Consider the following 13,828-nt stretch of genomic DNA (forward strand, 5'->3'; position numbering starts at 1 on the left):
AAAAAAAAATGCATTAGAATCTGTAGTTTATGTTGTTTATGTTTTCTCTAAACTCATGGGGGAAATCAATAAAACATGTTAAATTTGGGGGGTTTTGGAGTAAGAAACATCTTGTTCTCACTCCAGCCAAGACTGTGAGCTAATAATTTGCAAAAATTGACACTTTTTTTTTTAAAGCTTACCAGCAATTAACCAGCAACAGAAGAAGATGGTGGTTACAGACCAACAGACACTGTTGCACCAGTTACACCATAAGCTCAGTGCCAAGAAGACCGGTATGATCCCATACAGGGACATGTAGAGGGAGATAAAAGGCTGTCTGGGACATTGAAACACACCTGAACCTGTGGGGTGCAAAGATAAAGATTTGATTTTTTTCAAACATTGTCTGGCTCATAAAAATAAATTCACATAAATTCAATCTCCGAATGGGAATATGAGCATCTCTTGCTTACCAATCGCCCCTTGGCCAATGAATATTAAGTAAAAAAGAAACAAAATAAGCCCTGAAGGAGGCAAATACAGCATGTTTTCAGTCCCAAATCAGTATCCACCAACTTTAAATGTCTGCAAAAACTTAACACATCACTCTCTCACCTATTGTTATGCATCTCAGTCCACAGATGAATTGTGGTCTCTGACTCCCCTGCATTGTAACTAGTTTTGAATCTAACATAAAGACACAAAGTGAGCCACAAGATAGCCTCCTGATGTTTCCATTCCTGTTATTCTGATTAGGTTATAAATGAAAATGATTTACAAAGAAAAATAAGAAAATGTAAAGGTAGAAAGTTATTTACTTTTTACTTACTCTTTAGAGTGCAAGGCTATCAGAAAATGTTTTAATCATAGATATTAGTTTGTAAAAGAGAAATTATGAATCTTTCTTACCGGATAACAAAAGCAGCTCAACAAACAGATGTTTCTACAAGAAATTAGCATGTTAAAAAACAACTTCATGTGTATTTCAAAATAGTTACAAATTAAAATCCATTATGTGAAAGCATTAAGCAGATAGTTGCAGACCTACCTGTTTGTGTGTCTGTCTGGACTGCTATAAAGATAGAGAACATGGCCACATGTAACATGGGCATGTGAGCACGTTTCAACTTCCTTTTACAGCGTCTTTCACTAGTGCTTGCTCTCAATCTTCCCTTTCCACTAATGTTATTTGGGTGAGGAGTACAGTGATTCACTGGGATAATTATATTTTTACTCATGTGTATGTCAGCAACATTACATAAAAACTAAAAGGTTAAATAATAACAAGAAGGGAAAAAAACATTGCTTTATTGTTCATTTGTTTGTCTTTTTGTGTCAGAAATATGAAGCGTACAGCGTTTTCAGACTATATATCTGAATTTTCTTGTAGTATTACTTGAGGAATTCAGGTTTTGGACTTCAAACAGCTCTTTGTATGGTTCATATTGAGCTACCAGTGTTAAGTAGCTCAATTCGTATGGTCCCTGAATCGCCTCTGTTACTTAAATGATCAGATTAGTAGCCAAGAAGTTTAACTGACTTGATGCTATGCTCTTCCTTTATTTTTTATCAGTATACTTTGATTAAGAAAGTTTAATTTGAAGATGATGAGTTGAATCAGTGCTCAGTGTTAGATACCAAATACCCTTGTAGAGGACATCTAAACTGACTCTCACAGCTGCCATAGAGGGGTTTTTTTCTCGTCCAGCTTGGCTTCCTTTTTAAGAAGCCAGTGGTTTGAGGATGAGGATCCTTCCCCAACACTACGTCTCATCCTCCTCTGCTGGTCCCCAGTTCCTCTGTCTCAGCCACTGGCCTCCCAGCGGGCCTCCCAGCGGGCCTCCAGATTTCCTCCATCTGCGTCGCTAAGGCCCCGGCAAGCTTACTTCACCACCAGACCTGCACACTCAGTTCAGTCTTGCCCCATAGACAGACAAACTCTTGGTATCAACTCTGAATCAGTATAGATACTTTGCAAACAGGCTGTGTGGGTTTTCATCCCAGATCATGGTAGTCTGAGAAGCTTGGACAGAAAGTTTAAGTTTCACAAAAAGAAGTCCAGTCACTTTCTTTCAAAGCTCCCTATACATTTCAAGCAGACCAAACTTCTAGGATAAAATGACTTTGAGAAGTGAATTTACGAGCACTTCCCCTTATTTGGTCTAAACCACTGAGTCTTCCCTGTCTGAGGTTTTTTTCACTGGTTTTGAGGCAGCACGAGATTTGTCTGCTTTTCCAAAATACTTTCCCTGTTTTCAGTTTCCATATTGACACATTTTTTGGTTCAGTTAAAAAAATATTATGCCAATTAATTAAATTGACAAAGAATAAAGAAGCTACAGCACTGTACTAAACTATGAAATAAAAAATAGGACGATTACATGAATTTTTGTTTTTTATTTAATTTATTTTTTCAGATAAACAAAAAGTTAATAGCTGGGATATTCCCAAATTAAGAAGCTCACATATGGATTTCATTAAGCTATGATTTATATCACACAACATTTTTGTTTATATTCAGAAAACTTTAAACAAAAGGAGGGAAAGTTCCGATTATTTATTCTCAACAACAAAATGCCGGCACTGTTTTCGCAATAATCCTCTGAAATCACTGAGAACATGGTCAAAGAAATCAAACATAAAAAGTAGTTTCCTCTTAATGTAACATAACCGTTTAATGAACATTTTGACTGAAGACTTCTTGCTTTGTCTGCATGACTTCATCAAATTAATATTCTCTATATGTTGTTTTCTAGTTTCTGACAGTTCAGCCTGACATACTCATACTTTTGGGAAACTCCAGGAGCTCTAAGTTTGTAACAACTTAAACAATAATGGAAAAACACAGCAAACACCAAGCCTGACAAACAATAAAAATAATATTTATAATACCTGATGATGTTTGAGAATCATTTGAGAAGATTAAATGTAAAAACATTAATTGCTAAACCTCACTGTGATATTTCTCTAAAAGATCAACAGATCAAACGCATGTTCCTGTAATATGTTTGCTAAAAGTACATAAGACACAAATCCATTGAACTTGAGTGGAACAACAGAATTCATTGTTTTGAATGGGTGAGTGAACACTTTTGACAATATACCGTAAATGGAACACGCATGGAAAAACACTCACTACAGTTTTTCTCCATCACTTCGGCACAAAGGAAAGTCATTCTCAGCACTCTTTATGCACTTCTGAGTTTTATAACGCAGCGTCACTAAAACAAATAAAACCTTTTTCAAATATGTCAAAACATGAAGAGTCAGTGAATCACTTCAACTCTGTGATGAATGAATAAAAACGTTTTACTATTTCTGTACTTGTAAGTGTGTGTAGAAACAATCAGATTAGGCATTAAGCTATCATGTGTGGGGGAAATGTATTACAAATTTGAGAAGTGCATTAAGAGTAGTGAAAATAACATTTCTGGTTTGATTTTGCACCAAAGTGATCAGTAAAAATCATAACACCACCAAACATGCTGATTGTGATCCGCTGTGTGTGCCTATGTTTTCATGTCAGCCATATTTATTCTTTTCTTTTTATCTCCGCAGCAGAGCCTCATTATCATCAGCCGGTTTTTCCTTACAGCAGCAACAAATGTAAACGAGTGCAGCAAACAGCACGTAGGTCAGGATGGTGCTCCAAAATGCAAACAGGTAGAGCGATTTGTTGCAGTACGAATCAGTTTTTGTTGTGTTCTGGTTGTAGTTTGGTTCATAAATGGAGAAGATCGCTATCACATTACCTGTAGAAATAAAGTAAAAAAGATCTCAGATAGTAATGTTTGGTTAGGCTAAAAAATAGTGAAATGAAGCTGAAAAAGTTGTATTGTCATAACTTAACAAAAATCATTTCATTCAGTAAATCAGAACATAAACTAATTTCCAAATGAGATGTTTTAGCTCAGGACCAAGTCTTTATAGATTATGTATCTATTTAAAGCTGCATAAAAAATTACAGCTTTAAACAGATACATAATCTTTAAACAGATACCAAGGACAAAGTATCACCAGAACTGACTACACTGCCTGATACACTCATTATTTGTTACATTGCTCTGTTTTTTCTCAATAACTGTATTTCTGATCTACTTAGTTTTACATTTATGCTGTAATGGATAAAGACGAGTTCCCCAACATCATCACTAAGTAAACACAATAAGAATGCATTTTGTTTGATAAAGTGTATTAATTATTTCTTTGGCTTTTTTTAATGAATGCTGAGGAAAATAACACACCATGAAAAGCATAACGTGTCACGGTTTTTCTTGATTGTCTTATTGCAATTCTCAAAGGAGAAAGGTCATGATAAGCACTCTTAATGGTGTTCTTAAATCAGTATTGCATTTCCACACCTACATGAGCCTTTCGCATTGTTTTTATACACACTTTTACTGTAATTATGGATGCTTTGCTACTAAAGATATTTATTACTGTGTTGATGCACTTCTTACTCGTTGTCAAAAACTGACTCAAGTGCAGATTCGGAGTAAAGGGCAAAGGTTTCTTTACAAACAAAAAACACCACAAGCGAGAGACAAGGAAAAAACAATAACAAATACATGTAGCCTCGCTGAGCCAGCCGGGTAGACACAGGGACCATGACACTTGTATGTGATGACTCATCAAAACAGTTTGTGTTGGATGTTTGCCCAGCTTGTTGGCATCTTGCACCTTGGATTATCTCTGGACAGCCTGCACCTGGGGTTCTGGATTGTGTGTTTCTTTTGGGGTTTTTTTATATCAGACACTCCTTCTATCTGTTGCTTGTATGGTTGTAGGTGGCTGCCTCTCCATGATGGTTCTTCTCCTTGCTTTTCTTCTTTCTGCTGTATGAGGTGTTCACTAAATGTGCACGGTCAGGAGCTTCCTTTTTCTGCTGGGCCTGCCGGCTTCTGTCTCTTCCTATAGCCCACTTATTATCCCAGCAGGGTACCTGATCACTGGGGTATGTGTCGATTGCCCGGATCTTGTTCTTCCGGTTCAGCTGACTCCTCAGGGCTTGCCTGACCCTCTGCAGGTGGTTGTAGTTTTAGCGGCCTCTTCATGGTTCATGGTTCTTCATGGTTTTTATGATGAAGTCTTTCACATTCTCATTGTTTCTCCACATACTTCACTACTGTTTGGTTACTATGTTAACGCACTTCTCAGTTTAAGATGCTGCGGAAAGCTGATTGGTTTATTTGGATTACTGTAATGAGCAGTAGAGCAGGTGTACCTAATAAAGTTGGTTGGCGCTGTGTTCTCAGATTGTTTCTTTTTCCTTTGTTTTTTTTATGCAAATAGTTTAATTTGACTCTATTTTGCTTTTCTTCATTTTATTTATTTAGTAAAAATTTTTTGTTTTGTTTTTTTTAAATCCTTCACATTTAATTTTTGTTTCTGAAAATTATTTATTCTGCATTAGCTATATTCATGTTTTGACAAATGTGAAAAAGGTTTTGATTGTTTTAGTATATTATATACAGGTGAGTCTGTCTAATGAAAAATGCCTTTTAGAGAACTGCTTTGAGAGTGAAGAGAACGACTTCCCCTGTAAGAAAAACTGACCAAACCAAAGAGCAAACCATCAAACAGTGTCATCTGCTTTCAGTTTCATGAGTCAGTTCTTATTTCCTTGCTAATGTTTCCAGACTGATAGTAAAAAGATGAAGTGTGCTGGTGTGAAAAGCTGGCACAGCATGTTACATGCCACAACAGATAGTTACCATAAGCTCCCATCAAATTATATACAGAAACATTATTTTACACACATTTACACCATCTGAGATAGTTATTCTTTAAACTTTTGTGGTGTTTCATCTCTGAACAAACGGGTACATTTCAAACAGGCCAAACTTTAACTTTCTCCCTCATTTTCTCTGTTTTCAGTTCCACAGTCTTTTTAAATTGTTTAAAAATGTATTGAGCAATTTCCTTTGGTTTTTCAGGGGGAAAAATCACACTAATGAGTGTATGATTAGAGGTGGGTTTTGATAATCGATTTATCCATTAACCAGCCCATGGTGTTTAATATTAGCTTCTGTAAATTGCAGAATAAGAACATGAGTGTGCATCATAAACTGCCAGCGCAGACAGAAGGTCATCAGAAAATAGCTCGTTCCCTTTTGCATCTTTTCTACAATCCATTGAAGTTAATGATTTGATCTACAATTGCTAACATTTAATACCAAGAATAATTTTTAAATAATAGAATTAATTAAATCTTGAAAATCATTTTTTTAATCCTGGCTTTTCATTCGAGTTCTGCTTAAGTACCATCAGATTTTTTTTATGTTGTTTATGTTGTCACAATATAATGTATTTGCGTCTAGGGGTGGGTTTTTATAATCGATTTATCAATTAAAATCGATTCTGGCTTGGATAACGTGGAATCGATTTTTTTTATTTTAATTTATTTTGCCCAAAACGCCAGAATCTCAGGTTAAACCTCACAAAATTTCGACAACCACCAAACATTTAAAACAGTAAATGAGAGCAGCTTCTGCACAAAGACGTAAACACAAAGCGCAGACCCGCGGATCAGAATCAGTGAGATGTCGCCTTTTTGCGCTGATTCTAAAGCTGTTAGTTTGATCTCTCTCCAAACATTATTGACCGAACCAGCAGCAAAAGAAGATCCAAACTAAGCTTCACATAAACATGAATTTCCTCTGACTTTTGCTGTTTTGTTTCCACCACGATAAAATCACACTTCATGCACAGCTCTCTCTCTCTCTCTGTATACTTCAAGAACAGTTTCCAGTCTAAAAATCTGTTTTCTGCATTATTCGCTTGCTTGTTACCACATGTCTACCATTGTTTACAGCGCTGTCGGCCGATGTTTTTTTTCCCTTTTACTTACTTCCGAAAATAAAGCCTCATTTCTGCTGGTCAATAGGCTTCTGAACAAATGTAAACTTTTTAAAATTATGCAAAATGCAAAACGCTTAGCCGTGTCTGTAATAAAACCGTTGTAACTTCAGAGGTAATGTTTATATGTTGATTAATGGTTTTCTTTTGTTTTTGATGTACTGCAGAATATTTTTGTAAAATCCCAGGCCAGGAAAATCACCTTCATGTTTTTCTCTGTTTTATCTTTAGCTACTTTGACACAAAGGCATCTGCTGTGATGCTCACACCTTTGATAAAGTCTCGAAAGTGTCAGCTTCCCTTTTAATAGATACAAAAATATGTAAATGTACTGATCTGAATTATAATATTTCTGACTGTCTGAGGCAAAATTTCCCAGATTCAAATTGAATCGAATCGAATCGATTCGGGACCTTGTGAATCGGAATTTGAATCGATTCTAGAAATCAGTGACGATACCCAGCCCTATGTATGATCTGTATGCATAAAATATGAAATATGAAAACTGAAGAAGATACAATAAGGCTAATAAAACAACGTTATGTTATTCTTATTTTCTTTTATTTACAAGTAAATAAAACATAACTCACACATGGATATCATTAACATACATAAAAATTACAGCATATATACTTTTCAAAGGAAAGAGGGCTAGATAAATTGGGGGTGGGGGGCGTGACTAGACATAAATCATTAGTTGGTAATTACATGGTAATTGCAAACGTTTCATGTTTCAAGTTTTAGTATTGTGAGGTCTTTATGATACAGAGCACTTTAGCTGTTTTTACTATTGTTGTGAATTGGCTGTATATAAGTTAAAGTAAGTGAATTATGATTTCGATTCAGTCATGTTTAGGTTGCTCTTGAAAATTGAGACCTCATGTCTCAATGAGATTTACCTCTGAAAAAAATTAACTATAAACATTGCATTATTTTGGTTATCCCCAAGCAGCGTTTGAGCCTCACTGTCATCACTTTCTATCAGAAAATAAACAGCTAAAGAATACGAGCAAAAAAGAACAGCTAACAGGACGAAGGCCAGGTTGGTGGTCCAAAATGCAAACAGGTAGAGCGTCTTGTCGCAGTAATGATCGGGGTCTTTAGTGTTCTTGTTGTAGTCAGGTTGATAAACGGAGTAGATGCGAATGGTACCTGGAGAAATATAAGGGAATCAGTTAAGAAAGCTTGATCATGATTGGCTACCGTCATGGTCTGTGTGCAGGAGGCAGGAAAATAAGACACAAATGCGCGCACACAGGGTACGACAAGACGATGAGCAGGGAAAGACGCAGACACTAAATACAAGTGGTGAACAAGAGGAAACAGCTGGGAGACACGGCTGACATGTCTTTTTTGAGGTGGGCAAAACAGGACATTACGCACCCCGATGGGAGACTGTCAAAATAAAACAGGAAGCAGAAAAGCAGATTTGACACAGCGACGTAGACACGACAGGTTTAGGGAGGCACAAAAACAGACCATGGAGCACAGAGACAAGAGTGACAAGGAAGAAACGGAACAGAGGGAGCATGGAATCAATTATTCAATTATTTATTTCTATTTAGTTTCAAAGCTCTTCTTCTTAAAAGCTGCACCAGTGAATTTCAGCCACTTGAAAGCAGCAGAAAACAACACATCACAGTTTGTGAATTGTGACTCTTCTTTTGTATTAGCATTCATTACAGCCTGAAGCCTGACCTTCAGTCATATTAATCTCATGAAGATTATTTGCATCTACAATAACTTTATTATTTAAAACTGTGATCATGTAAAAGGAAATAAGAGTGATGGGAACTTCTTACACTTCAAGCAAGCACAAAGCAGCAATAGGGATATTTGTCCACTTGTTCATTTCACCAATAATCACCAATAATTTTACTCTTGTGAAAAATCTCTGGGTTTTCGTGTTGTTATTTTTTTATGCTATGCAGACTGTGTGTAATATTTCTCAGTACTGCACTGTTAAGAAACTGTGTAATTTATAACGCTTACCCATGATGAACCACATAAAGACAATGGCGATGGATGCAGACCAAAGGATGATACCACACCACCTCTTAGACCACAACCAGAACACGGCTATGAATCCATAACCAGACAGATAGACGGGGATGAAGGGGTCGATTCGACAATCATTAATGTGCACCAACCCTGCAAACCACAAGTATGAAAATAAAGACGGTCAAATGGTTATTACATCATTTTGGTTATTTCATTTTTTTAAACATTGTTTTCATAAAATATATTTAAAATGAAAGCGATCTGAATATGGAGCGTCTGTCACTTACCAGTGATCGCCTGAAGAAAAAACATGATGTGGTAAACCAGCAAGGTGCAAGCTGAAGGAAGGCAGACACAAAGTGATTTCAGTCACAAATGACTCCAAGCTGCAGCTGCAGACGTGTGCAAAAACATTTTAAATCATTCTCTCACCTATTGTTTGACGTATCCAAGTGAAATAAGGTCTTTCACTCTCTGGCATTATGACTAATTATAAATGGACCTACAAAGACACAAACAAGGCTGTGAGACATGCTCAAGCTGTCTATATGTCCGGTAAAAGAAACGATAAGTCTAGAATAAGTATGACAAATTACAAACAGTTATTCGTTAGTCTGTGAAAATGAAATGATACTGAACATACAGCATGTCAAAAATCTGAATAACAAATGGATATAAATGTATATCAAATAGTTATCAAATAAACCTTAAATGTATTAAGTGATTGGATTAAGGCCTACCTGTTTGCACGACTGATAGGTCTTTGTCTTTGAAGAGAACGGTTTCACGAGAACTTGGCAATATATAGTGCAGTCAGATTGAAAGTGTTGCTGTCTACACTTCCTTTTACAGTGACTTTCACTGTAATACTTGTCCTTCAGCCATATTCCTTAAAGAACAACACCCCAAACTGTTTTTGGTGTTGTTGGCTCTGTGCAGCAAATGTCAAACAGTTCAAAATTCCAGGATAATTCCTCCTGCTTTAGGTACATTTTCATTTTATCGTGAGTATGAATGAAAACTGCAAGAAATCTGTCTTTTTTTCTCAATTACAGTTACTGTTTTAGAAATTTTAAAAAATGGATAAGTGACGAGCAGACATCAGCGAAGATACACAGATACCATGAAGTTTTGAGTCATTGTGATAGTGTGCGTCAGCATCCGCATCACTGGGAACACAAGACTGAAACCAGTGGCAATCGCTACAACGCTCGCCCTGACAGAGGTGGAGTTTGGATGGTAATACCTGCCTGCAGTCCTGACCTCAAACCCACTGAACACTTGGATCAGCTTTGGTGTGCTGTTTGTGCCAGAGCGACTAACACAACCACACTGGCTGACTTACAAAGAAGGAGACGCCAACAGTAGAAACAGTAGGTTTGTATACCAAACTCTACTTTTTAGGATACCAACCGTCTGTACTAATAAATCAGCTGGTGTCAAACTTTGGTACCAGAACACGTCTGGATTAGAGGAAGAACAAGAGTGTCAGAGGAGCGAGCAGCGATCCTCTGATGTGTTGAAGACCAACAAACAAAAATGGCAAGACAACGGTGGTGAGCTGCAAGTTGTCTCATGCGTGTTTAAACTTTTCATAACTTGACAAAGCTCTCAGAAATAACCATGGCAACACATAAAACCTGATAAAGCACCCGGTCAATCAGAAAATATATCTAAAACCTGAAGAGTGTACAGTAGTTGAGCCTGGAATCCAAATTCACTGACAGAGCTGCAGCTAGCATCAGCAATGGAGGATGATGATGAAACACGAGACATCAGCAGCTTCATCTTCTTCAGGTCATCGGACACTAACTGAGCATTTTTACACTGGGTGCACTCAGATTTCTTATTGGCATGTTACAGTAAATAAACTTCACGTGACATGGCCCGCTGCTGCTACTGAGAGGAGGACAACAGGAAGTGTCAGTAAACACGTGCACCATCTCATGGATTACTGACTATCTGACAGACTGGACACAGTGTGTGAGGCTGGGCAGAGCGGTCGCTGATTTGGTGATGTGCAAAGTGATGTTGATTTTCCATCAGTCAGCTGTGGTGAGCACAGCGTACTTTACTGTGGTCTGCTGGGGGATCAGCACTGGAGCTGATCAGGAAGGAGTAATAATGTTTAATTTTATTCTTATCAGTAGTAGCAGTAACTACAGCCATGACGAAGGCTGGTGTGATGAATAAAATAAAATAAAATAAAATAAAATAAAATAAATGCTTGAAATCAAAAGGGAGGCATTAAGGATTGTGTGATTAGAGGAATTAGGGGGACATCTAGTGGTCTTTGAATGTTATTGCAGTCAGTTCTTTGCTGGACTTGGAAGAAGTGGCGCAAATTACTTGAAGAAAAATGTGCTGTCTAGAAGTCAGATTTGAGTTCTTTTTGTTCTGTACATTTATTTATTTATTTGTTTATTTTTATTTCTTTTTATTGTAGGTGTTGCTATGATCGCACGTAAATATACCCCAAAAACTGGTGGATAGAGTCCTACATGTGACATCACTGTAACCAGTGTTTCTAAGAGGAATCTGCAATCAGCCACTCCTTTAGCTAAATCCTAACTTTGTCATCGAGAGGATTATTTTCTATTTCTCAGTTACTTGTTCATTTAGTCTGTTCATTTAGCAACAGAAAATATTGCACCAGTTCTTCAAACAGCTCAGTACAGAGAAGACGATTATGAGACCACAGAGGAACATATAGATGGGGATGAATGGCGCCTTGGACAGTTATTAATGTGCACAAATCCTACAAACACGAAAATGAGGAGTGTCAAGTTGCTGTTCCACAGTTCATTATTTCATTATGTCATTTCAATTTTCAAGTTTTATTTCCAACACATTAAATGAATGTAGATAAATTCATTCTGATTATAGTGCCTCTCTCACTTACCAACTATCCCCTGAACAACAAACATGATGAAGAATACCATGGAGATCAAATCTGACGGACAGCAGACACGATATGGTTTCATTCACAAATGACACCATGCAGCAGCAGCAGATGTGTGCAAAACTGTTCAAAATCACTTTCTTACTTATTGGTTGAGGTATGCAAGTGTGTTGAGGTCTATCACTCTCTGGCATCATGACGAGCTAGTAATGAAGCCTACAGAGACACAAAGGAAGCTGTGAGACGAGCTCAGGTTGTCTGTATATGTCAGGTAAATCAAAGATAAGAGTGTCAGAAGGATGACAAATCAGAAAATGCGAAGTGTGTGAAAGTATTACTTAACATACAAATCAAGCTTAAATGTGTTATGTGATAGCATTAAGTAGTCAGTTGAAGCCCTACCTGTCTGTGCGCCGTCTGTGAAGCAAAGAAAAGAATGATTTCCTGAGAACTTGGTAATATTTATTGTGTGTGAAAGTGTTGTTGTCTAAGCTTCCTGTTACAGCGTCTTTCACTTTAACATTTGCTCTCATGGCACTGAGAGGAAGAGGAGTTTTTGTGGTTACTGATTAGATTTTTTATTTTTTTTTATTTTGGCTTTTTAGCCTGTAGTTTTGATAGGTGAGTAAAGTAGGCAGGAAAATGTGGGGAATGACATGCAGTGAACACCCGGTACAGACTCGCACCCAAGACCCCACAGTAGCCTTTTCACATAGGGGTTAGGGTAGGTAAAGGAAGAACCCTTAGTTTGGGGGTTGATGTGATTTATCACTTATTTATTTTTAATGAAATTTAAATTTTTAGGTTTTCTTCTGGTCCTGTGTTAATTTAAGGTTTTGATTTTTAGATTTCTAAAAATCTGTCTTTAGACACAATTTGTTACTAGCAGCCTGTAACAGAAACACACCATTTGTTCCAATTCCTTTTGTTTACTCTAAAGATTCAAAGGAAATGTTTCCCCTATTTAAGTCCTTGATCTTAATGAAAACAAACAAAGATGTTTGTCATGTAAATAATATGTATTTCAATAACTAAACATAATTTATTGAGACACAAAATAAAAGTATCTGAGGCTGAAAGGCAGAGCGACAGAGGGATTCAACTAACAGATATGAGCGTGTCGGTCAGGTCAGGATCCAAGATGTGGCTTTGAGCTCCTTTTGATGAACGTGACAGCAAATCCTTTCAACATAAAACAAAATGCAACACTAACAGCTGCCAAACTTACTTTGTACAATAGCTCACCCCTACTCTCTGGCTCTTCTGTGACACGCTTCATATACAGACCTGTGTTGGTCCCTGGGTCTTGGACTCTGGGTTTTGTTTTTTCTGAGGGTTTGAGGATCATTTGAGTTTTACTTCTGTAATATAAACCATATTATTTCTGTTTACCTATTATCACCCAGCAGTCTCTGTTTGGTTTTTTTGCCAAGACTTAATTATGTTATGCTTAAGTTCTTTGTCTTGGTGATGTAGTATTTGGTTACTCTCCTTTTCTCCTTAATCATTCTGTTCCTCCAGTCTCGTCTCTGTATTTGTTTTGTTGTCTATCTAGTTCTCTTGTTTACTTGTCTCAAGTTAATCTTGTTAGTCTCTCTTCCTGTTTTATTTTGGTGATTGTTGTTCTCTGTCTTCTGTTCAGTTTAAGCTGTGTTCCCACCCGCTTCCTCTTCTCCTGTTATCTTGAGTGGATCTCTTGTCAGAGTCTCTTCTTATCTTTTGTCATGTTGTCTCGCATGGTTGCGTGTCTCCTCCCCCCGAGTCTCTAATATAGATGTGTGGCCTTGACTGAGAACCACAAAAATGAAGAAATAACATCCCTTTTTTTCTTTGAATTATTACAGTATTATATAAATGCACTCGTTCATAAAAAATGTTCTACAGACCCACTTGGATAAAGCAAGTTACAGATGTTTACCTTTGAATGTTCTGCTGAGAGACCCAGATATCATTGTTTAAAAACCAGTGCTGACACCTGTATGTATGCAACCACTCTGACCATGACTGCGTGTGACTTAAAGTCACAACGTTACTGCTGGAAAGTCCAAACTACTTCGACTAACAGTCACAGCACAAGTTAGTGAA

The 13,828-nt window shown here is 37.1% G+C and overlaps 2 protein-coding genes across 2 annotated transcripts in view; both read right to left on the minus strand.

Annotated features, from left to right (window-relative positions):
- The window catches only part of LOC121812145 (transmembrane protein 272-like), a 3,793-nt gene extending 3,125 nt beyond the window's left edge, over positions 1-668 (minus strand). Inside the window, exons 1-3 of the mRNA XM_042213477.1 lie at positions 598-668; positions 456-506; positions 183-344 (exon numbers count right to left, since the gene is read on the minus strand). Coding sequence (XP_042069411.1) covers positions 183-344; positions 456-506; positions 598-652 — 268 coding nt within the window. The 5' untranslated portion in view covers positions 653-668. The remainder of the gene's footprint in view (positions 1-182; positions 345-455; positions 507-597) is intronic.
- Positions 669-7,477: 6,809 nt separating this feature from the next.
- LOC121812143 (transmembrane protein 272-like) lies at positions 7,478-9,944 on the minus strand. Its single transcript, XM_042213464.1, has 5 exons — positions 9,582-9,944; positions 9,274-9,343; positions 9,129-9,179; positions 8,833-8,991; positions 7,478-7,992 (listed from the first exon to the last, which is right to left on the minus strand). The coding sequence occupies exons 2-5, from the start codon at positions 9,320-9,322 to the stop codon at positions 7,736-7,738; spliced, it is 516 nt and encodes a 171-aa protein (XP_042069398.1). The 5' UTR covers positions 9,323-9,343; positions 9,582-9,944; the 3' UTR covers positions 7,478-7,735.
- Between the last annotated feature and the right edge of the window lie 3,884 nt (positions 9,945-13,828).

This window comes from Haplochromis burtoni, unplaced genomic scaffold, assembly GCF_018398535.1.
Source record: "Haplochromis burtoni strain Fernald_Lab_line unplaced genomic scaffold, NCSU_Asbu1 Contig_445, whole genome shotgun sequence".
Lineage (NCBI taxonomy): Eukaryota > Metazoa > Chordata > Actinopteri > Cichliformes > Cichlidae > Haplochromis > Haplochromis burtoni.